General features: G+C 37.6%; 3 protein-coding genes, 1 long non-coding RNA gene and 1 pseudogene across 4 annotated transcripts in view; all 5 read left to right on the forward strand.

The window, feature by feature from the left end:
- LOC107679407 (WD repeat-containing protein 6-like) overlaps window positions 1–5,931 on the forward strand; it is a 7,531-nt gene extending 1,600 nt beyond the window's left edge. Inside the window, exons 2-7 of the mRNA XM_016474958.1 lie at window positions 699–827; window positions 1,146–3,813; window positions 4,176–4,253; window positions 4,368–4,484; window positions 4,573–4,667; window positions 5,135–5,931. Of these exons, the coding sequence (XP_016330444.1) occupies window positions 699–827; window positions 1,146–3,813; window positions 4,176–4,253; window positions 4,368–4,484; window positions 4,573–4,667; window positions 5,135–5,706 (3,659 nt within the window). The 3' untranslated portion in view covers window positions 5,707–5,931. The remainder of the gene's footprint in view (window positions 1–698; window positions 828–1,145; window positions 3,814–4,175; window positions 4,254–4,367; window positions 4,485–4,572; window positions 4,668–5,134) is intronic.
- A 1,124-nt stretch (window positions 5,932–7,055) lies between these two features.
- On the forward strand, window positions 7,056–8,670 carry LOC107679608 (pollen-specific leucine-rich repeat extensin-like protein 2). Its single transcript, XM_016475210.1, has 3 exons — window positions 7,056–7,260; window positions 7,382–7,445; window positions 8,150–8,670. Exons 1-3 carry the CDS (start codon window positions 7,147–7,149, stop codon window positions 8,608–8,610), a joined length of 639 nt encoding a protein of 212 aa, XP_016330696.1. The 5' UTR covers window positions 7,056–7,146; the 3' UTR covers window positions 8,611–8,670.
- Window positions 8,671–10,659: 1,989 nt separating this feature from the next.
- On the forward strand, window positions 10,660–11,530 carry LOC107679669 (uncharacterized). The gene is made up of 3 exons (XR_001633077.1): window positions 10,660–10,799; window positions 10,905–11,044; window positions 11,423–11,530. It is a non-coding gene; the product is annotated as an uncharacterized LOC107679669 (long non-coding RNA).
- A 678-nt stretch (window positions 11,531–12,208) lies between these two features.
- On the forward strand, window positions 12,209–15,596 carry LOC107680105 (solute carrier family 26 member 6-like; annotated as a pseudogene).
- Window positions 15,597–18,008: 2,412 nt separating this feature from the next.
- LOC107679419 (solute carrier family 26 member 6-like) lies at window positions 18,009–25,053 on the forward strand. The gene is made up of 19 exons (XM_016474966.1): window positions 18,009–18,157; window positions 18,647–18,786; window positions 18,880–18,990; window positions 19,298–19,473; window positions 19,551–19,715; window positions 19,928–20,080; window positions 20,312–20,394; window positions 20,529–20,676; window positions 21,390–21,503; window positions 21,646–21,723; window positions 21,866–21,961; window positions 22,151–22,257; window positions 22,648–22,717; window positions 23,641–23,733; window positions 23,955–24,095; window positions 24,201–24,425; window positions 24,508–24,562; window positions 24,752–24,870; window positions 25,014–25,053. The coding sequence occupies exons 1-19, from the start codon at window positions 18,009–18,011 to the stop codon at window positions 25,035–25,037; spliced, it is 2,247 nt and encodes a 748-aa protein (XP_016330452.1). The 3' UTR covers window positions 25,038–25,053.
- Window positions 25,054–25,116: the final 63 nt, after the last annotated feature.

The following is a 25,116-nucleotide window of genomic DNA, read 5'->3' on the forward strand; positions in this document are numbered from 1 at the left end:
TCAACATAAAAATTTTTTTTAATTAACATTGAGTGATAATATTTCAAAGTGATTTCCATATAGATAGATAACAAATATTGTATTTACCTTCTTTAGAAACCTTCTAGTAAACACTGCTATTAGGGATTAGAAGTATAATGAGAACACAATTACATTTTAAAGCATCCGTGTGAAAAACAAACCTGGAAAGAGTTGTGAAGATTTGGGGATAAAAATTTGATATTCTTAGTGCATTCCAGTGAATTATTCATGGGATATATTGTAAAATAAATTGGGAGAGCACACCACAAATGCACAGTATATGTTGTCTTTTTTCATATTGTTACAGCAGAATGGAAAGGAAAAAAGAAAATAATCAGGAGGAGAAGAATGCAGTGGACTGAAAAGAGCTCTATAGAGCTATAGATATTGTTATTTTACCATGTCACATTAAAATACCAAGCTTTATTTTGTTCTCCTGCTGTTTGAAAATAGAACATGGAAGAAGATATACAGCTCATTCAGTCAAACTGACGGATAAGAATTATTTGTTGCACATCTGTATGATTCGTTTCAGTCTTTTTGAGTGGAACTTCTCCGCAGTAGGTTTGTTAGGAAAAAGGTGGATAGTAAATGCCATTGCAAACAGTATGCATTGAATTCAGTTTCATTTACTTGATAATAGTGAATAATGCTGTGATGTTTTTGTTGTGCTCCAGAAGTCTTCAGCCTGCCGTTCAGACCTCTTGAGATGGCATCTCCTGTAGAGTCTGCTGTGATGAAGAGCACTGTGCTTGTTGCTCCAGTGACTGCGCTGGAATTCCTTGGGGAGGACTTACTGCTGACAGGTGAATGACATTCATTCTTTTAATGAACAGGTAGCAAAACATCAAGCTAAAAATCCATTTTGGAATAAAGTATGCAGGCTATGACTCATGGGCCAATTTTGAGGTGGTTTTTCTGCTGGAAGAGTTAAATAGGCTAAGTTCTGTATCCTAGCAAAGAGGGGTTGTGTTATCTTCTTCTGCTGAATTTCCTTGTGTTTGGGAAATGCACAAATGTCTCTCAATATCCATAATTGTATTTGTGTATTATCTCTATGAACATATTTATATTAATAACATATTAATTTGATATTCTTTCCTGTTAATTGTGTCATTTTGTAGGTGAGGGACCAATCCTCTCTGTGTACAGTCTTCAGGCATCTCCTAAAGAATGTACATCTTTAAATGTTCTCCATAATTACCGTATCCATGGTATACGACCTAGTAGAAAATGTCCGTTTGGAGAGAGACAGTTCAACAATGTAATCTCATGTGAAAGTTCTGTTTTGGACAACGACAAGGAGGACATCATTGTTTTTGGAGGAAAAGGAGTTCGGCTTGTCAGCTTCAATACTGGAAGACGATGCCTAAAGCTCATTGGTCCTCTCTTGGAGCTTCAAGACTGGGTGCTGGACATTCATTGGCTGAAAGGACAACCCCACCCACTGTTAGGCATAGCCTTGGCTCACAATGCTGTGCTGCTCTTAGATGCAGAAACTGGTAATGTTCTCTCCTTCTACTCCTGCGTAGAGTCCTGTCTTCTCTACTCAGCACTTATGATCGGTCCAAATTGGGACTCTTTAGTGCTGGTAGGTGGGACTGTATTCAATCAGCTTGTGCTGTGGAGGCCCACAGGGACCAAACCTGATGGCCAGTCCCAGGTAGAGAGACGCCTGTTGGGCCACAGTGGAGTCATTTTCAGCCTTTGCTACCTCCAGAAATCTGGGTGGCTGGCTTCTGCCTCAGATGACCGCAGTGTTCGTTTGTGGAGCGTCGGCACATTGGGTGGAGATTCAGGCTGTGGAGAGGAATCCCCAACATGTCTTCGAGTGCTTTATGGGCACCAGGCGCGGGTCTTCTGTGTCAGGCTTGCGCCAAACCGTGTATTCAGTGCAGGAGAAGATGGAGCATGCCTGCTCTGGGAATGGGGAGGTGAAGGAAAGGTTGGGCATACATTTAGAGGGCATAGGTCAGGTGGAGTGAGGGCTCTGGCTGTCAGCAAGAGAAGTATAGGCTGTAAGGAGGGATGGATGGCTACTGGAGGTGCAGATGGTGGGGTAAGAGTATGGAGAGTGGCAAAGGAGAAGAAAGACAGTAAGAAAACTAAGGCAGAGACTCAGCTGGATCTGGGGTTTAAAGGGCAGGGTTGTCCCAAAGTGGTCCGATTACTGGGTGAGGGTGAACTGTATACAGTTCTGGTCTGTACTGATCAAGGAGAGGTGTGCCTTAGTCAGGGTGACACCTGGGATGTAATTTGGCAAGGGGGAGCAGAATTCCAGTCCTATTGTGTAATGGAGATCACAAGCATCCAAGTCCAGAATTCAGATTGCATTGTGTGGGTGTGTGTAGTGGGTAATCTGAAAGGAGGTGTCCAGGTGTTTCTTGTAGGGCAGCCAGGTGTGGGAGTCTTGCTAAGAGCTGGTGAGGGTAAAGTTCACTCTGTACTTTGGGTCAAGGGACTGTTTGAAGGGTCCTGGAGGTGGTGTCTTCTTGCATCGGGCTCTGAGGGACTGGTTTATCGATGGACAATAAAAGTGATAGAGGATGAATCGGGCCTGCATATGAAAGAGGAAACTCTTCTTCCATTCCTGCTGCCACCCTGTGCCAAACGCTGGCTGACTGCTGCAGTTACCTTGTCCCAGAGAAAGGGGTTGTGCCTGTGTGGTGACCGGAGAGGGTCACTACTGCTCTACACTGAAAGAGGAGAGAATGACAGAAGAAATGAAGGTGGAGAAAGAAGAATGGACTTACAAGATCAAGAAACTGAAAACAAGCAAACAGACCATGGTGGTCCTCTGTCTTCCATCAGTACCCTTTATGGAGTCCATGGAAAGCAAGGTGTGACTTCTGTGTGTGAATATCAAGACTTATGTTACAGTACAGGTCGAGATGGATCTGTAAGAATACTAACTGTTGAAGAAAATATTCTGAAGGTGCGTAGAGTTCAACGGGCCTGCAAAGGCATGGAGTGGATAGAGAAAGTTCTGTTTCTGGGCTTGGATGGACTAGAGGTACAGGGAAAGTTGCTGAATGAGAGAACTGAGAAGAGGAAGATCGATCAAGAGAGTGCAATCGTAGCCGAAACTCGGTTTGTAATGGTTGGCTTCCACTCGGTCCACTTCGTTATATGGGACCCTCACAGACAAGAGAAGCTTTTATCAGTTGCCTGTGGAGGCGGCCATCGATCCTGGGCCTACAAACACCCAATAAACATGGACACAGATCCTCAAGCACATACACTTGGACAAGGTACCCTTCTGTTTATCAAGCATGGTGCTGTCATGGTATCACGTTCATTAGCATCAACAGAAACCGATGTGAATGCACACACCCTGAAAGAGGGGCTACATGGACGAGGCATCAGCTGTGTTTGCCACCTTGGTAGTCTGACGAAGACTGGACAGTTGTCAGAACTTTGGGAAGTTTTTGTTACCGGAGGGGAGGATACCACAGTAGGTGTACTTGCCATCAGTCCACAGAGTGGAACTGTTAAGTTGCTTTCAGTTCTAACGGACCATATCTCAAATGTTCGTGCTCTGGCTGCAATCAGAAGAGGAGAAACTAATGAAAAAGGGAGAGATGACGTGACAGATACCTCCTCTCTCTCTTCTTTGGTGTTCTCTGTGGGTGGCCGGGCCCAGCTGCAGTGTTACCGGCTCCTGATGCATTTGGATGAGCAGCAGAGTCAGCCAATCTGTCAGGTCACTCAGATAGCTGGCCATCGATTGGATGAACAGTGGGAACGGAAGCGGAACCGACACAAGACTGTCAAAATGAACCCAGAGACAAGGTGCATGTGTGTTTGTGAATGTATATGTTAAAATACTCTCTACTTTACAACTTTGGATCTAGAGATAAGTTTGAAAAGTTATTTTTATTATCTTAAAGGGATCGTTGACCCAAAAAGAAATCTTTCTTCCGTATAACACAGAAGATATTTTGAAAAATGTTTCGGTGTTGTTTTTTTCTTGACTATACAATGAAAGTCAATTGGGTCCAATGTTGTTTGATGGTTGGTTGCAGCTGTTTTGAACATTTCTAACCACCAGAGGGCGGACAATACAATGTACCCCCTCCCCATTGTAATTGTGATTTTCTTACAGAGAGATTACATTATGATTTTATTGTGCAAATGCTTTCTCGTGTTTGCAGGTACATGTCTATGGCTGTGGTGCAAAATGGGACTGATTGTGTCTTACTGGCTCTGGGCTGTAGTGATGGTGCAGTAAGGTAACTTGGTTTGAGATTATGAACATATGAATTTAAATGAGTTTCATAAAAAATGTTTAATGTTTTTACTTCCTATGATTAATGTATTGAGACTGTGTGTGTTTTGAATTGTAGGCTTTTCTGCGTGACTGAGAGCAGTAGGAGTGTTGACATGCTTTGGGAGTCTTTTTACCATCAGAGGTGTGTGCTCAGCGTCGCCACCTACAAGCTGGAGGACTCCCAGGACAGAAAGTAAGGACATGCTGTACATTTATAAAACACTTATTCCATATTTAAAAATTTCTTAGACTTATTTTCCTTTGGCCTCTTTCTGTCTCAGGCTTTTGTTGCTGTTCAGTGGCACTACAGATGGTTGTATATCTGTGTGGGATTTAACAGCAGTTTTGAACAGTAAGGCTAGTGTCAGCTGGCAGGGTGAGTCATACATACACCAGAACATAAACACTTGTGTGTTTTTTTTTTTTTTAAATAACGTGATGATTTTTTTTATGTTTGTATAACTGTGTGTGCTTGTTATGCTTTAGTTAAGAAGAACTTAAATTATTTATGTTTTGTTCGCATTTGTAATATAATATGTTAAAAGGGATTGTTCACTCAGAAATAAAAAAATCTGTCTTTATTTATGTTGTTCCCTACCTGTCCCTGAAAATGTGCTTATTATAATTTTTTTTATTTAAGAATCTTAAAGACTCAAAAGATGGAGTATGTCTGTTTCCATAAAATTAAAAAAGAATTTTAAATTGATTACAAACCCAAGAGCATAAAAAACCGACTGAATCCATGTCAGAACCCGTAGTTTTGGGTGCCATCAGGCTTGAAACTGGTTATAGAACTCTACAATATGTGTATGCTAATAACAATTTACCCTGTCTGTGCTTCAGGTCCATCAGCCCCGTTCTTTTCCATACCTGTCCATCAAAGTGGAGTCAATACGCTTGCTTTATCACCTAGGAGAGAGATGAGGCAAATGGAGGAAAATATTATCTCATTGGCCAGTGGTGGAGATGATGGACAGCTGTCTCTACTGCATATTAAGATAGATCAGAAAGGGCAGGAGAATGGAGGCGTGTCTCTACAGCTGCTTTCTCATTGTTCAGTGCCCCTGGCGCACTCTTCCCCTCTCACAGGGTTATGTTTACTAAGCCCCACCCTACTGGTGTCCACCTCACCGGACCAGCGCTTGTGTTTGTGGAGTGTGAACAGTGACGGACTCCGCCCACTGAAGGTGCTATTCTCATACACTGCAGATGCAGCTGGGTTGTGGGCATGGTTTGGACAAGAGGGAGTAGCCTGGGTGCTTGTTTGTGGGCAGGGCTTACAGTTGTTTCAGTTAACAGAAAGAGAGATGGATAAACTGAATGAAACGGTTAACAGGGCAATAAAAGTAGAGGAGAGAAAGAAAGTGATATTTCACATCATGTTTCGAGGACAAAACACTGACTTTAACTTGTGATTTATAAATTAAGATGCCAAAGATTTTTAATTGTAAAATTGTAAAGATTTTCAAATAAAGATATTTTCAAATATGTAACATTTTTACTGTGTCAGGTAAAGTACCTTGTGAGGACATTTTTATTTTTAATATGGCCTAACAATGAAAGGCAATACAGCTGTACAAGAACCAATCAAAAGTTTGGACATGCTTGACTGAATTTATGTTTCCCATGATCCTACAGACCTTTTGATATAAAGACTAGTGTTATTGTTTACTAAAACTATTAAAAATCTTTTTTTGTTGTTGAAATAATGTTGAAATAAAATAAAATATAAATATTTGATCAAAAAACTTGAACGAAAAAAATAGAAATTTGAACGAAAAAATGAAAAAAAAAACTAATAAAAAATGACAAAACATAAAATTATTGAAACAATGGACAACTGTCAGAAATGTAAAACTGACAACTGACAACTGAAAAAACTGACAACTGAAAAAATCTAAATAAAAGTCAATTCAAAATTATATATATATATATATATCCACCTTATTTTTCCCATAAGAGGGGTGTCATCCACTTTCAGCTATTCTTAGCTGTACAAAACAACTCGTTTTGTTGCTTGATATTGCAAACTGGTGTTTCTTACCATATTATTTTGATGTGTTGTCTTAGTTATAAACACTTGTAGCACAAACAATTTGACCATTTATTGCACTTTGTCATTCTTCTTGTTATTTCCCTACCGCGGCTAATGAAGCGGAAGTCTCACACATTCACAGAAAACAGCTTACTTCCCCATTGAAAAATAAGGTGGATATATATTATCATTATTATTTTTTTACGAGATGCACCATTCAATTTGTGTTAGTTCATAGTTTTAATGTCTACTATTATTCTATCATGTGAAGAATACTAATAGTATAGAATTAATAGGTTTGTCCAAACTTTTAAATGGTACCAGATATGAATTTGTGGCTGTTTACAGTATATGCGTGCATGTGTGTGAGTGGATCATGGCTTGGAAATAGAGTCATGCATGTATAAAGTATCAGGGTTTTCATGGGCTACAGGCCAGCAGGTGTGTGTGGGTGAGTGAGAGAGTGAGTGTGTTGGGGGGCTTTGGCTGTGCAACTAAGTATAAATATTTCACCCTCTTCTCCAGTTCCCTTTTGTTCATCATCATAGTGGCTCGATGGCTAATCCCTTTAATCCACAGCTCAACGAATGAAAGGAAGAGAAAGCATGTGAGGGAGACATAAAAGTCCCATTAAGGATTGCAGAATGCGAAAGAAATTAATATATAAAATAATATATTATTTTTTTACATCTGATTATGTGATGTGAAAAGGAGCCAAAATGTGAAAAGAAGAGGATAAAACATTAATGGGAGTATAAAAAAACAAAAATGTGAATTTGTGTGTTGTGAGGCTGTGTCTTTTTGTTTGAAATGAGTCACAATGAGTGTTCTGATCTTTAGAAAAAGGATGTCACGATTCAGGGAGAATGAATCTGGAAAGAAGAACCCTAAAATGCCTCAAAAACGAAAGAAAAAGGAGACTGAAAATCACAAGGTATAGCTCTTCCACAAAAATTACCTACAGTAAATTGATTGAATTTACAAGTTAATATACAGTACAATATAAAATATACTGTTTAAAGACTCATAATTATGTGTGTGGTATCACTATACAGGACAATGCAGTGATGTCAAAGGATAGGCTCCCTCTGATTGGTTCATCAACCAATAAAACTGCAGGTACTTTTATAGTCTATATGGAATCAATAGTGCATTGTTATATGATAAGGTGTTGTCAGATATCATCTGATTTAACTGGAAATCAGATGTTTTCATAAGTTGGATTTAAGTAGTCATTGCCTGTGAGGTAATGCTAATCAATCCTGATGTGTGACATATAAACTGTGTGTTTACATTGATCTTTGTTCCTTCTGTCTACACAATGTTACCTGAGCTCATCAATAGACAATAGAAATTTAGGAGGTGCTAAATTAATTAACTGCTATTGTCCAAACATTCGTCTTTCTAATGTGACTTGTTAGGCGAGAGGATAATGGGAACTGAACATGTGTGTGAGATAAAGTTAAAGATTTATGAGATCCTGTTTCCTACAACAAAACAGGTAACTGATTATGTTTATAAAAGCTGCAATTATGAGATATAAAATCATAAATACAAAGTATAGTAAAGATATAGTTATAGTATAGAAATATTTGCAATTATTAGATATAAAGAACTAAAATCACAGTAATAAAATATAAAGTCGTATTTGCAAGAAAGTCACAATTATGAGAAGTAGACCCAATTTAGATATGTAGTGACAATTCCCAAAAAAATATTGTTGCAGTTACGAGAATTAAAGTCCCAATTTTTTTTAATCTAAAGCAGAAACATGCTTCAACACAATTCTGATTTTTATATTTTTTCATCTATTCTATTTTTAGCAAGACCCACTCTATCCACTTCCCAGCATCCTCCTCAGGCCGAAACGAGAAAACGCAGCCATCCTCCCATCTCATCTGTGGCCCCTGACAGCATGTCACCCTGGCAAGGCTCCTCACACTCGGAGTCCTCCTTTACCAGTTTCCCCCCTCCACTTTCACCCCTTCCTCTTGCCCACTCGAAGCCAATCATAGCACCAGATCCTCCGCCCCCGCCACCCCCTCCTCAAATCAAAAACACTGAACCTGAGAATGGCCAGAGTGCCAGGGTAAAACGCAAACCGCTCCCACCAAGACACCCCCCTAGACCTCCCCATTTACCCCCTCTGAGACAAGTCACAAATCTTAGCTTTTCTCGTAGTTTCACATTTTCATTTTTTGAGCTGCCGGTTCACCAGTCTGCACGGGGCAGAGCAGAGTGCCTCAGAGATCTCACTGTGTTGCTGAGGCAGTTTCAATACTGAGGCAAAACATGATACTGTAAGTTCACATCTAGGGCAGAAATGCATCCTGTGGAAAAACAATGTAAGCACATGAACATCAGATGCTCTATGGCTTCACATCCGTGTTTCATCTATATGCTTAATTTTATTTTTGTTTTATGGATGGATGGATAGATAGATAGATCATTCTAATATGCTGATTTGGTGCTCAAGCATTTATTATCAGTGTAGAAAACAGTTGTTCTGCTTAATATTTTTGTGCAAACTGTGATAATTTTTTTTTTTTTTTTTACAAATTGTACACATTTTTGTAACATACAGTATATACAGTATAACATACATTTTACATTGTTACAAAAACATTCTATATATAGTGGCCAGTGAAGTAATGGAAATTCCTCAAGTTGTGTTTGTTGTTTTTGTTACTTTTTTTTAAGGCTGTTAAATGTATATTTAGAGTGTGTGTGGGTGTGATATTGTTTTTGCCTTCTGATCTTAAGCTCTGTCGACACTTACAGTATATAAACCAATGGAACACAGAGTTTGAGAGAATAACCATGGTGTTTATTATTTAGGTTGGAGACAGCAATTGTGATGAATTATATATGAGGTAACATTATAAATCTGACCTTTAAACAACAGAAAGCAATGAAAATATTTAAGGAGAGAGATTCAGCTTAGATCCGTCCCACATGTGGCCTGAGGTTTTGTTGAGATAGTCAGGTCATGTGCACAGGAATAATAAAGTGGTTTCTTCTGGACGCACATAACAGAATTTGGCGAATTCTCTACACAAGGTAAGAAAACTAATTGATGATAAGCTTATTTACAGTTTTATTGCATAATCACCTGTGCAGTCACCTGTCCTCACGTGTGCTCCTATCAAAGAGTGCTGACACGCAGATGAGCTTTGATGTGTTATCAGTTTTGGCTGCTGATGTCCTGAATCCTTCTTGAGTCTTGATCAGATTCCTGCCAAATGTTGTAATTGGTATACTTTTTAACCTGTGTACTACTATGTGTTAGAAAATTGTTTCCTTACCTTTACATTTCAGTATGGCTTCAAAAATAGTGAAAAACATATTCTGGTGTTTTACCATCTGATTGTGTTGATGATGTGTTGATGTACAGATAACTATATAAATAAAACATTGCAATTAGACTGATGTATGTCTTCTATAGCTTCAGTTTGTACTATATAGGGTCAAAGGTCAGTTTCTACACCATGTACAGGTGCATCTCAATAAATTAGAATGTCGTGGAAAAAGTTCATTTATTTCAGTAATTCAACTCAAATTGTGAAACTCGTGTATTAAATAAATTCAGTGCACACAGACTGAAGTAGTTTAAGTCTTTGGTTCTTTTAACTGTGATGATTTTGGCTCACATTTAACAAAAACCCACCAATTCACTATCTCAACAAATTAGAATACAATTAAAAGAACCAAAGACTTAAACTACTTCAGTCTGAGTGCATTGAATTTATTTAATACACGAGTTTCACAATTTGAGTTGAATTACTGAAATAAATGAACTTTTCCACGACATTCTAATTTATTGAGATGCACCTGTATAAGCATCTTCTCATTGGATAAAACAGCCCTGCCTCCAACATAAAAAGTCACATGCATAATCATTATCTGGAGAACATTATTAAAGTGCTACAATAAAAATAGAAAGTTTAGTACAAGCCGTCGCTCATGTGATGTTGCGTAATATGATCTCTGTTCTCAGGAGTGGTAGGTTAAAGTCTTTCTACCTTTGGTCAAAGCAAAGCCAATGACAGATTTCCTTCACTGATCCGACGATAAATGTTAGTGAACATCTGAGACAATAATAACCCTTTAGTAGCCTGTAGGAGGAAAAGTGTATAATGAATCTATCTCTACCCAATTATAGATGTCCGGTTTAATTGGTTTAGCTACTGTGCTTGCTTGTGAGAACGATAGTAGAAGGTTTGCTCCGGGTTCACACTGAAGTCACAACAGCCTCACACATGGGAAGCATAATCATATGCTCTGTTTTAGGATTGTGCTTGTTTTAGCCACTTCTTCTCCTTTTTTACAGATGGACAATCAAAGATGTTTAGAGAGCGAGAATTTCAATCCCAGTCTCATTTATGGTCTGAATGAAGCACAGCTAGATATCCTGGGACAGCGCAGGTGGAAGGTGCATCGTACAATATGGGGAAAGCTGAAGAAGGAGCGCTGGTGAGTAGGGGAGGTTAAGAAGCATAATGTGATCAAAAAATAAACAGTGTCCATGCTAAATATACACATTGACCCCCATATTTCTTTCTTTTTTTTGTGCTTCAGGTGTTCAGGTCCAAGGCTGAAGAGCTGCTTCCTGTCTATTGCACCTCTCTTGTCATGGCTGCCACAATACTCGCTCAGGAAAACCGCTATTGGAGTTCTGATATCAGGAATAAGTGTGGGAATCATGCACCTGCCACAAGGTTTAAGACTTGCACACACTCTCCTGTGTTATCTGAGTTACAAACTGCTATATGACAACTATTATAAAGTATAAAGAATTTATGTTGATGCAGGTGTCAACATCGATCAAAATAGATTTTCTCTGAGTGTTCTCTGAGAGTGAAGACACTTGAAGTGTCTGTGATGTGAGGGGTCGGTTATGATTTTCATCATCCTGTTTCTCATCTTAGACACCTACCGAACTGTATTATCAGCTGGCAGGCGATAATTTTCTTCACAATGCACTGTGATTCAAACTAGACAGATAAAGTGGATGTAATGACTAATTCTATTGTACAGAACTGCACACACTCTTCTACACACAAATTACAAATTTTCTGACTTTTTGTTTTCTATAGGGATGGCTAATGCTTTGCTGGCTGCAATTCCTCCAGTGTTTGGTCTATATTCGTCCTTCTACCCTATTCTCATTTACTTCATATTTGGAACATCTAGACACATCTCTGTGGGTAAGTACACACACAAACTCTCTCTGCAGGTACATATACATTGCGTACACACATACACAATGCCACTTTGCAAGAAAAAGATATTAAAGGAATAGTTGAAAAAAAATTGTAACAAGCCCATTTGCTGATATTTATTCAATATCAATTTACAGATTTTTGTAAATAATGAAAAAAAAAATTCAGATGAACTGTTGTTTGAGTGAACATTAAAATATAATAAAATAAAATATATGATAACAATCATATAAATAAATAAATAAATATAGAATAATCAAATGATAAAATAAAATACAAAATAAAATCAAGTCTAAAATATATAAAACAAAAATATATTAAATTACATAATAAAGTAAAATAAAACATTAAAATTAAATGTAAAATAAAATCAAGTAAAAAATTGTATAATAAATAATTAATAATAAATAATATATATATAATTAAAATGTAAAATAAAATAAGTATAACATGTAACAAAATATAAATAACAATAAATTAAATAAATAATTAAAATAAAATGAAGTATAAAATACATAATAAAATAAACAATAAAAATATATAATACAAAAAATAAACAATAAAAAAAGTTAAAGCATATATTAAACATTATTTAACATGTAATAATGGCTTTGTTCTTATTTGATTGGACGTTCTGTCCATTTTTCTGTCCTTTCCATCATGGTCGGTACGGTGACTGGTGATGTTGTGTTGGCAGGCCAGGCAGTGGAGCAGAGAGTGCTGAGATTGTGGCTGAAAGTGTTTGCCTTTGCAGCTCAGTTGACCATTCTGTGTGGACTGATACAGGTCATTCACGCACAAGCTGTATTAATTCTGTATTGGTGTGTGTGTTTGTGTATAAATCTCTCTCCCTATAGATTCTACTTTATGTGCTGCGTTGTGGATGGGTGTGTCGGTGGTTGTCTCAGCCATTGGTCAGTGAATACACTACAGCAGCTGCTGTCCATGTGACTGTTCACCAGCTGCGTTTACTGATGGGCATCTCCATAGTCAGACACAGAGGCATCTTTGCTGTGTTCTGGGTGAGAATGAGCACTGTGTGATTTATATCTGTGTTCATTTCAGATGTTAAATGTACACACAGTATGTGTGTCCACCAGATGTTTTCAAACATTGTGACTGGAATCAGGAGAGTGTTACTGGCGACACTGGTAGTGTCCTTTGTCTACCTGGTGGTACTTGTTGGTGGAGAGATGGTGAATTCACTCTGGAGCACTCGATTTCTAATTCCATGGGAGTTGGTACTGGTGCGCACATGCACAATTTTGTTTTTAGATTTTATTTAAGTTTTCAAATTTCTCCGTCTAGTGTTTAATACATTACATTTAATACAGGCAGGTTTAAAGTTTTTTTATATGATCAAAAACTAGAATTTGTGGGCTTTTATATTTAATTTCAGTTAGTTGAAAATGTAATTTAGTTTGTGTTAGTTTATATTTTTGATTAAATTAATGAGAATGTTTTTTTATTTATTTTACCTTAACGTTAATAACACTGACTTTGGTTTCAGTTTTATAAGAGATTTCGGTGCAACAGTTATTCTTTCTTCATTTTCCTAGATTATCTTTGCCACTCTGTCATCAGTGCAGTTTGAGCTGTCCGGTCAGTATGGAATACAGATTGTTGGACCCATACCAACCAGAGTGTTGGATTTTCTTTACAAAACCAATTAGCAGGAAGTATTTAGGTGCTAAAACTAATTTTCTCTCTCCTTTTGTCCCATTTTCTCTCTCTTTGTTTACCTCTAAGTCTCTCACCTCCCTCCTTTCCATCATTTTCTGTCTCTCAGGAGCTATTATTGACAGCTCTTGCGTTGGCAGTGGTGGGCTATGGTTTTCAAGCTTCATTGGGCATGATGTTTGCTCATAAACATGGGTACCCCTTTCACAGCAACCAGGTAACAAGCAATTTATGTAACTTCAAGAACTTTAGTTTTTTCCCTCCAACCTCCCAAAAAGACTAGTATAAATGCCAACTTTGCAGCATTCCCTTCGTCTGAACATAAATGGTTTCTTCCTCCTATAGGAGCTGTTGGCTATGGGTCTGTGCAGCTCCATTGGCGGGATGTTCCAGTGCTTTCCAGTAAGCGGATCCATGTCTCGCAGCACAGTGCAGGAGAGTACAGGCGGACAAACTCGGGTGTGAACACCTGCTATTTCTGGTTAATAAAACAACCTCAAGTTACATTTACATGTACATGCACATAACCTGGGAGGATTGCATTGAATGTTTTCACAGAAAATAGTTATACTGTTATATACCCTACAATACATTTAAAGTACATATATATATACTGAAATTCAAAAAGCCTATGAGATTAAAAAAAAAAACTTTTTGTATTAATTATTTCAAATAAAAAAGCTAAAATATGGTTGAATTGAAAGTCACAGATCATTAACATCGTTGTCACTCTTATCAGAAAAGTGATAAAGCAAACTGATAAAATGTAAACCACATACACGAAAGAAACTGATTTTTCAAAATAATGTATGTTTAGGTGTGGAGCAATGCAGTAAGAGCTTTACTCCATGAACATGACCTCTCTCTTTCTCTCAGGTTTCTTCTCTGGTGTCTGCACTGATAATTCTTTTGATCTTGTTGAAGTTTGGCTCCCTTTTTCAGCAGTTACCAAAGGTCCCAATACCACCTTCAATAACAAAGTATAAATTATATGGATATAGTATAATAAGGTGGTTTTATAAAGTGTATTTGTGTTTCAGACAGTTTTGGCTGTCATTATTTTAGTGAATCTGCAAGGGGTTTTTGCACAAGTCAAAGATGTGCCTAAACTTTGGAATACAGACCGCTTGGACCTGGTAAGGGAAACCAATCCATTTATCCTTACATATCTGACCCATGTACAACATGTTCCAAAATCCAGTTCCATGTAGGCCTCTCATCCAGGGTGTTTCCTGTGTGTTTCCTACTGAGACTGCAGGTAGTGTGGGTAGTGACACTGCTCAGTGCCCTGGTGTTTAATCTGGACCTGGGGCTTGGCATTGCAATTGTTTTCTCTCTTTTTACCATCGTGTTCAGGACACAGCAGTGAGTCATCTGTATTGTCTGATATTCTGATATTTATCTACAGTATCTCCCTCTATTTCTCTATCAGATTTTCATCTTTCTCATACTAACTCTTATTCTACCTGTTTCTAAATTTCTCAGGCCCAGATCTTCCATTCTTGGGCATATTGCTGGCACAGACTGTTACAGGGATCTGGACAAATACTCAAGGGTATTATTTGCACACAATCCAGCTAGAAATCAGCCTAAGCTCTTTTGAAATGTGGTTAATCATCTTAAGCAGTTCCTCAGCTTAAACAAAGTGATCTGCCAGCCCTACCAGTTGTTTTTATTTTTCAGTTGAGCAACTACCTAAACCAGCTAATGACCATAAATTACCAACAACATACTACCGATTTTTTATAAGTTTGAAATAATTAATATTTTTTCAGCATTTTTTTTTTTTTTATGTTTTCAAGTCTCTTATGCTCACCAAGGTTGCATTTATTTGATCAAAAATATAGTTATTGTAAAATATGATTACAATTTAAAATAATTGTTTACTATTTTAATATATTTTGAAATGTAATTCCTGTGATGGCACAGCTGAATTTATTAATATGAATTATATATAACAATTATATATTTTATAAATAATTGTATTAATTGTATTACTTATTAATATTACATATATATTAGAAGTGTTCCTTCTAGTACATATGTATAATATAAATATAAATCCCTGAATTTTGTGTTGGTTCAGGCACACCAAGTCCCTGGAGTTGACTGTGTTTTCCTGTTGTAATCCACTTTACTACGCTAATGCAGACCAGACCTTCACATCACTCAGACAGGTAGAACATCTGTTACAGCTCCCTGCTTTCCATTTACTGAGTTCAATTTTATTATTCTTTTTGTATATGCAGGCTGTTAGTAATGACATTAATGAGAATCCTGAAGTAAGTCCTCCAGACCAGCAGGGGGTTCAGAGTGCGTTATTCTGGAGCTCAGTGGAGTCACCTTCATGGACATTAAAATCATTTAGTGTCACAGAACAAACTTCAGTCAACTTGTTTTTGTTTTTCAGATCAAAATGTATTGCCCAGTTGCAGCGCGTTGAGCTCTCTCGGCCACCGTGCATCCCTACACCGAACACACACATGTAACCACACGTAGAAGTGTTGATATTTTACCAGAGATGAACAGAAATAGGTTACTTGTTACTGGCTCTCATTAACTGCTAACCAATAAATGGCTTTTTAAATTCTGCTGGGTCACAGGTACTTCAGGAATTTGAGAACACGCAGACCTTGTTTTTCTGTGCTGCATGTCCAGGTTACACATCTCACACGTACAGCTACAGTCTCAGATGTAGTGTCATGATCTGAGGTGTTTTATATTAATATGTAACATGACGTTTAAAGGGATAGTTCATCCTCAAGAACTGGTATTTTATATATTTAATGAATTCATTTATTTATTGTATCTCTTGTGTGTTTGTCTCTATATGGTTTACTATCTCAGATGAAGAATCATGGTTTTGTTCCAGATTTTCTGTCTCTTTCTTAATTTTTCCCTTCAGTGCATCATGCAATCCTGCACTACCAGGGGCTACAGGTGTGTGTGTGTGTGCTTAAATGATGTTATATATAGTCTCCTTGTTATTTTTGCTCTTTGTGTTTGTATGCTGTAGTAGTTCACTGTAATTCAATAGCGTTTTCTGTTCTAATTCAATTACGCATCTATTTACAGAACACAGGCACACATGTTACAGAGCTGTGACCTACCTCACTTCCTGAACGATGAACTCGACAAATACATGAACTTGCAAACCTGAAAAAAAAAACTCACTACCGAGCTTTAGAAGTGACACTTCAAGATAGAACGGAAAAGGAATACAAGAACTTCCAATTTTGATTTAATGATTTGGATCAATTTTGTGCATTCATCTGGATTTAAGGTGATGTGTGGCAACAGTTGTTTGTTTATCAGGTATTGAATATTAAAATAAAACTTGACAATGACTTATGTCAGTTTATACCTTTGTACCTTTGTATTTTTTAATTGTTCTTTTATTTACGTGCTTGTTGATTTGTTCTGTTTTTAAATCACATTTTTCGTTATTATTCTACTTTTAGATTAGATGACTGTTTAAAATAGTTAAAATTGCTCAAATATGAAGAGTCTTCAAAACATGTCATGCAGGTCTGTGCATATGTAATCTTCTAGATTAACATATATTTCATGTTACAGACAAATTTGGTTCGGTGATGTTGTAAAATAAATAAAATATGTAGTAAAATAAATAATCTATGTACACAATTACAACATATAGATACATGAATAGCATGGAAAAGAATTATTAACACTCCAGTCAACACAAACAATATAAAATCCAACAGAATCACAAAAGGCCGACTGACAACAACCAAACTGCTCCAGCTCAGTACAGTTCAGTTAGTATGCGTGAAGTTCACACATGTGCATTGCTGAAATGTTCTTGTACCCCCAGTGAATTGGACCATAAATGTCATTAGAAGAGACTTTGTTCTCTAGGCAGGTGTTGGGGAGGGGCCACATTAATATTTAATAAGCTCATCTCTCTCACATGCATATACAATAAGATTCTATTGTATAAAACTGATCATAATGACAGACTAACCCTAACTCTACAGAAACAGAAAACTTTTTTTGGTATTTTCGGGTCAAATGAAATGGAACTCCAATAGAGGATGTTCCCAAATTCCGCTAAAGGAATGTTTTGTCAGTATTACCTCATTTTTAGACAGTGTTTGTCCCCAAACTATAGTTAATGTATATATATCTAGTTAAAAATATAAACAGTCATAATTACATGACATAATTACAATTTATATATGGTCTGTATATTCTCAGATAAAGATGGCTCTACTTCACTGGATCAAAGCAAACACCTCAGAGATCTTGTAGCAGAGATGTGATTTCAAAGATCACAATTCACTCATACAAAAGCACATGGTTTTGCAGAATGAACATGTTTTCTATCTAATCAGGCCGAGATAAGGTGGCGTAGGTCTCTAGTGTGAAAGTTTCCAACATTGACTCATTGAAGAACCCCCCCTCCTCTCTTTTTGGGACTTTGCTCCCCATATGAACATTAGAATTCTATCAGTGAGTGTGTGAATGGATCATACGGGTGTCAGAAAGGGCAGGATACACATTAACACAAACTGTGATTGAAGAAAAGGGCCAGGGACGTTAATTAATCCATTGCTGTCCAGAGCTTCACTGCACAAGCAGCATACCTGTGGAGCTGTCACTTCGAATAACTGGAGAACATCCTTCAGAATTGTTCTGGGCCTGTTTGCGTGGACATTAAGGATTTAATTTTCATTGTGAGGACATACATTTTGGGATCTATGCACTGGAATTATTTTATAACATTTCAGGATCACATTTAAGATAGAGAGGATTCAAAATGGAGGAGGAGATGAATGTCAAAGATCTCAGGAAAAGGGTACCATATCAAATTCAGAGAGATGTACTGGATGAGCTCAGTGTCGATCAAGTTGCTGAGAAATCGGATTTCAAAATTTCAACAAAAGAAAAACTCAGAGATGCTGTCAGGTGTGTCAATATGGCCTTTCTTGTCAATATTGTACTGCTTGAGAACTGAACTAGGTTGCACATTTAATTGAAAATGCTCCTATTTTGCATTTTTCTAATTTAATTAATGTATTTACAATTTGTATCAGCATCATAATTTAAGAGAAAAGTTTAATTGAAAAAAAAATCTCAGTATTTGGTTTGTACTCATTTTGGAAGCAGTATTAGTTATAGCTAAAAAAAATTGTGTACTGTGAAACAAATTTAACTTGTTTTTGGCTAGTAAATGTTTTACAAATTATTACAAAGAAATGGCAAATAACTGAATTAAATGACATTTTAAGTACAAAGACTGAAATTTAATTTTCTTGTAAAACATACTCCAATAATCTTGAACTTAACAACATGAACTCCACAATTTTGTATCCAACCTCATGATCATGTTGTCCAGCATTTAATTGAGAATGATCCAAATAGCATCTTGTGCTTTAATGGATGCAACAACATCAGGTGTACAGGCCCAAGATTTAAGAGCTGTTTCCTATCATTTGTTCCTCTCCTGGCATGGCTGCCACGATACCCGTTTCGAGAAAATGCTATTGGAGATCTAATATCAGGAATCAGTGTGGGAATCATGCACCTGCCACAAGGTCCAACACAAGCACATGCACACCTGCATTGCCAAAACACACACATTACTTAAGACAGACCTAAACAAAAACACACGTGTTTTGTGGGTGCAGGTATGGCGTATGCTTTGCTGGCTGCGGTCCCTCCTGTTTTTGGTCTGTATTCCTCCTTCTACCCCATTCTCATCTACTTCATATTTGGAACATCCAAACATATCTCTGTGGGTAAGTACACACACCTCCCTTTGATTTCTGTTGTTCCTAAAGGTATCGTTCACACAAAAATGAAAATTCTGTCATCATTTACTGTCCCTCATTTCATTCCAAATCTGTTTCCATGGAACACACACACACACAAATCACATCAATCTTTTCTATACAACAACAGTTCATGCTCCAAAAAGCATCATGAAAATAGTCTCATGACTCTTGTGCTGTATTCCAAGTCTTCTGAAATCATTCAATAGCTTTGTGTAATTCACTGATGATCTTCACATCTTAACGGGTTACTTTCTAATCTCTCTGTCAACAGGTACATACGCAGTTATGAGCGTTATGATTGGCAGCGTGACAGAGCGTTTGGCTCCAGACTCAGACTTCATGATACCAGGCAATGACACCAACAGCACCACCTTGGACATTGTCGGCCGTGATGCGGAGAGGGTCAAGATCGCGGCCACTGTGACTTTCTTATCTGGCATTTTCCAGGTAGGTTAATTTGTAAGTGTATGTGGCTTTGACATTGTGTATGTGACTAAGTGTTTGTGTGGTGTCTGTGTGTGTAGTTACTCCTCGGTGTGGTTCGGTTCGGTTTTGTGGTGACGTATCTCTCAGAGCCATTGGTGAGAGCTTATACAACAGCGGCCGCCATTCACGTTATCGTCTCCCAGCTCAAATATTCCTTTGGCATCAATCCACAGCGGTACAGTGGACCTTTGTCTCTTATATATGTGAGTCTGAACACAAACACACACACAGTCCCAAACACTTAATTAAGGACTATCCTGAAGCGGTATGTAAAAGGCCACAGATAAGGACGGATAATCATACCTATGTGTGATTTGTGTTTAATGCCCCCTAGTGGTTGGGATTATTATTTGCACTCAGCAAGTTACATTTAATAATGTTTTCTCTATTTATTTATTTTTCTTTCTCTCTCCAGACAGTCATAGAGATTTGTGCATTGCTCGGAAAGACTAATATTGGTACTCTGGTAGTTAGCATTGTAACCATCTTAGGTCTGGTCGCTGCAAAGGAACTTAGTGCCTTGGCAGCACGCAAAATCCCTGTTCCGATTCCTGTTGAGCTGATCACTGTAAGTTGCTTTTACAGTTACAGTTAAACACACACATGCACATACATGTTTACTTAACTAACTGTGGGCATACATAGACTTATTTATATTCATATTTTGTATTTATTTACAATAAAATGTAATTGTAGTTTTTTACTCTATCAAAAATGTCATCAGTTTTGCATGCTCTTTCTGTTTAGAGGTAATGTAACATATTGCTTCTTAAAGCTTTCATCTTGTTTGTGTGTATAGATTATCGTCGCTACTGTGGTGTCATGGCAGATGGATTTGAAGACTGAATATGGTGTTGAAGTGGTTGGAGAAATTCCATCAGGGTGAGTCCAACACACAACTATGCAACATAGTATGTGTATAACATGGTAATGGTTACAGCTACAAAACACAACCGCAGCATCATAGTACATCTTCAGGCTCAAATGCTCATCTGCATTTCTTCTTCACATCTTAGTCTGCAGGCTCCTGTGGCGCCCGCTGTCTCACTGTTGGGTTCAATGGTCGGTGATGCTTTTGCACTGGCTGTTGTTGGTTATGGTATTGCTATCTCACTGGGTAGAATTTTCGCCCTCAAATATGCCTACAAAGTCGACAGTAACCAGGTAAGTGACTGTAAAAGATGATTTTTATTTGAATACATTTGAATGTGTATATATATTTATATACACACAAATATATATGCACACATTAAATTGATCAACAGTGACAGTAAGGACTTTTACATTATTACATTGTTACAAAAATTATCTATTTCAAATGAATGGCATTCTTTATACAGTATTCATCAAAGAATCTTGAAAAAAATATTAAGCAGCACAAATGTACCATGCAGGGGCGTGTTCAGAGTTTTGGAGGCCCTAAGCAAGCGGTCCCTGGGGGGCCTCCTCGTTAGAAATCACGTGATTTGCTTGGTTTGTGTGGTGTCTAAACACACTACTGGTTCCACGTTAGAATGATTTCTGAAGGATCATGCAACACAGAAGACTGGAGTAATGGCTAATATATAATATATTTTTCACTTTTAAAGTCAAATTTAGTGTCAACATAAGACTAACAGCATAGTAAAACTGCAAGAATGGAAAATATAGTTTTAAGTTCAGAATATTTTCTTGGAATTTTAGTTCTTACATTTAAACCCAGTTGCCAGTTAAACCCAATTTTCCCACCGAGGCACATCTGAAAAACTCAGTTTGTTTTTTTGGTCTTTTGCTAAGTTGCTGAAAGTCATTGATCTAAATCAAAAACATCTGGAAAAAAAAAACATTTTTGTTTGAACATCTTGTGTTTTTCTTCTACTGTCTGTTCTCTGGACCAGGAGCTCATCGCATTGGGTCTATCTAACTCCGTTGGAGGCTTATTCAATTGCTTTGCTATCAGCTGCTCTATGTCTCGCAGCATGGTGCAGGTCAGCACAGGGGGGAAGTCACAGGTGAGAACTTCAGCAAACTGCAGTCTGACATAATGTCCTTTTCCACCATTCTTTAGCTAGTTCTGGATAGATGGATGGTGAGTTCCTTAGATTATTGTTTGGTGAAAGTTCAAACTAAAACCTCTCTCTATCATTCTCTCAGGTGGCTGGAGCGATTTCTGCTGTGGTAATTCTGGTGATCTTGTTAAAGATTGGCGAACTCTTTGAGGAGCTGCCAAAGGTTAGTACCCGGAATCAGCCCTTGTGTGGGCTGGCTTTAATATTCATAAGATAAAAGTATCTGTGCTGAATTAATGAATGTGATAATGTGTCCATTTACAAAGAGATAGACATATTATACATATGTGTGCTGGCTTCATTAGGCTGTGCTGGCTGCTATAATCTATGTAAACCTTCAAGGCATGATGAAGCAGTTTGGAGACATCTGCTCTCTCTGGAGGACCAACAAAGTGGATATGGTGAGAGAGAACGAGAAGGAGGGGGTTTCATTAAAAAAGCAAATCTTATGCAACACATTCCAAATAGACCTATACATAGACAAAAAAATTACTGAGAATGGGGAGAGTGAATAGTGTGACACAGAAAAAAGGTCAAAAGTAAAGCTCTGAAGTGACAGCTGTTATTCTCTCTGTTGTTTGTGTGTTTAGGTGGTGTGGGTGATGACTATGATCTTGACAGTGTTGTTTAATCCTGATCTGGGACTAGCTGCATCTATCGCCTTCTCCATCCTCACTGTCGTCTTCAGAACTCAGCTGTGAGTGACAGAAACCACATACACAAAGCTAAATAATTAACAACCGCACTGTGTCACATGCACCATTTTCCTATAGTCCTGAGCCTTAAATGACTCAACCACATACATGTGCACCGTTTACATACTTAAGTGAGAATGTAAAACTGGTTCTGCATGCAGTCTCCTGTTTTACTTTACACTGCTGAAGATCCCAAGAGATCTTCAGTGATGAACGTCAGGTTGCATTTCCTTTTGAGATCCATTAGATTGGCCATATGTACCACTGGCTTAGTGGCTGAAATTTCTGTTCTTGACAGCATCATTTCAACAGTTGGCATAAGAATTCACCATCTGTCCCTCCTTGTTTTGACTCATTTCTTCTTCTATACCGGTTTCTTCTCCCTACAACAGACCAAAATACTCTATTCTTGGCCAGGTTCCTGGCACTGACATCTACAGACCAGTAGAGGACTACCATCAGGTGACCATGACCATGACAACACCACCACCAACACCATTATAACAATTTATGCATGTTCACTGTATTCAACTGATTCTTTAGTTTTGATAGTTATATTTCACACATCAGAGGTGTTACACAATTTATTTTGTTGGATTGAAAGGCATAATTCATCTTTAAATTCTTGTTGTTTTCTATGTCCTTTTGAAACAGCCTGTAACCTGAATGGTTAAAAACCTGAATTACAGCATACTTCCAGAAACTCCTTTCATGCAACCTTATCTTAGATAATCTAGCTTTACAAGGGCATGACGTGTTTTTTACTTGTTTTGGTGTTATTGTGTTGGTTACTATTTGCTTAACAGTTCTGGGGTGCGTTTGAATGAGTGGTTGTTGTAGTTTCATTTACTGAGTGTGTAACATGATGGTGCTGTAAGCAAGACCTAGTTATAAATAGTATTTATGAAGTATCTAATATCTGTTATGTGTGCATTTTGTTGTAGTGCTATTGAAACTATATACTTAACTATGCCTTTTTTAGATTTTGATGTAAAATGTAATTGGCCACAACACAGTATTTGACTTTTAGCAAAACGTTTTAGTAATGACCATTGTTCAAGATGGATAGAAATGACTCAAGTGATAAACATTTAGTCAATAAACAACTATTCCCAACTTTCTTCTGATAAATTTGAAGTTTGGTAACTGGTTTCAGGAATTTTTTTTCTAGTGTCTTCTAGAGCCTCAGTCAGAACACATTACATTTAATTTGAGCACTGAGAAAACTGTAGTCACAAATATTGATTTACAAGGTTTGTGCAGTTATTTTGAAAAGTATTTAGAAATTCTTGATTTCGTCATTAAATTGGATGAAAAAGGTAATTTTTAAAATTATTTTATGTTATTTTGAGTATAATTTCTCTGTAATTTTTGCACACTTACAGGTGAAGGAGATTCCTGGTATAATGATTTTTCGTTCATCTGCAACATTGTACTTTGCCAACGCTGAAATGTACATTGATGCACTCTATGAGAAGGTAGACACACACAAACACCATGCACACATATACTCTCATACATATTCATTCACACACATTTGCATAAAGAGCAATTACAAGACATTACTCTACTAAACTAAACAGGCAATTAGCCCAAACATAAACATTCACTGTGTGATTAGCCCAAACAAGCTACATACAACACGCGCACAGGTCAGGACATTCATGCAGTAAAAATAAATGTTTGTGTTTGTGAGCAGACTGGGGTAGATGTGGCTAAACTTCTTTCACACAAGAAAAAACTGGAAGCAAAGAGACTCCGAAAAGAAAAGAAAGCTGCAAAGAAAGCAAAGAAAGAGGCCAAGAAAAGAGCTAAAGAAGCTGCTGTTAAAGCTGCTAAGGTCTGCATTTGAAGAGACTGTGTGTGTGTGCATGGAAATAAGTGAGAAAATAAGTGTTTGCGTATTCTGACTGAGTCAGTCGTCTCTGCTTTTAACCAGGGGGAGGAACCACAGTTTTCGGACACAGATGAAAGTGGGGAAGAGCCAGAGTTGTCACATGCAGAAGCAAATGGGGATGTGAATAAGTTGTCAGTCAAAGAACCAAAGGATGTGGCTACTGTGGAGGTGGGGCCTGACCCTGACCCTGACACCACGCTCCCACGGGCAATCATTCTTGACCTGAGCCCAGTCAACTTCCTGGATACAGTTGGCGTGAAGACTCTATGCAATGTGAGAGACAATCTGTACTCATTAGCAACTTATTGAACATGTAACGGGTTTTAACCTTTTTAAAACCTTTGTTTAATGACAGATCTATAAAGATTACGGAGAGGCTGGTGTACAGGTGTACTTATGTGGCTGCCAGAGTGAGTGACCAGTACATACCAATAAGTTTTGACTACATTTTAAAAATACAGAACCTTTATTTTTAAAAGTGTACTCTTCCATGTCACATGTTCCTTTTGTTGTGTTTGTTGATGTGGAATCCCATCTAAGTGTGCAGTCAAGATGGATCTGTTGGTCAGCACTATTTGTAATATCTCTCCCTCTTTCAGGAGGTGTTATAGAGAGTATGGAGAAGGGCGATTTCTTCAATGAGAAAGTAACTAAATCGATTCTCTTCTCATCAGTACATGATGCTGTTCTTTACAGTCAACAAGGAAACAGCAAGGAGGTACAGTACATCCTTATCTCACATACACACATATCAGAGGTTTCCTAATCTTAATTAGACGTGTTGAATGTTGGTGGCCCAGACAGTATTTCGAAACAAACATGCATGAATAAACATCATTTCTTGCCTTTCTACTTTTACAGGTTATGCAGGGAACACATTTGTAAATCCAAACACCAAACGTGATATGGAATGTTCCGGAACATAAAGCTGGATTGTTATTTATTGTTTATTTCATAATGGGGA

The sequence above is a fragment of the Sinocyclocheilus anshuiensis genome, unplaced genomic scaffold (genome assembly GCF_001515605.1).
Source record: "Sinocyclocheilus anshuiensis isolate Anshui unplaced genomic scaffold, SAMN03320099.WGS_v1.1 scaffold13, whole genome shotgun sequence".
NCBI lineage: Eukaryota > Metazoa > Chordata > Actinopteri > Cypriniformes > Cyprinidae > Sinocyclocheilus > Sinocyclocheilus anshuiensis.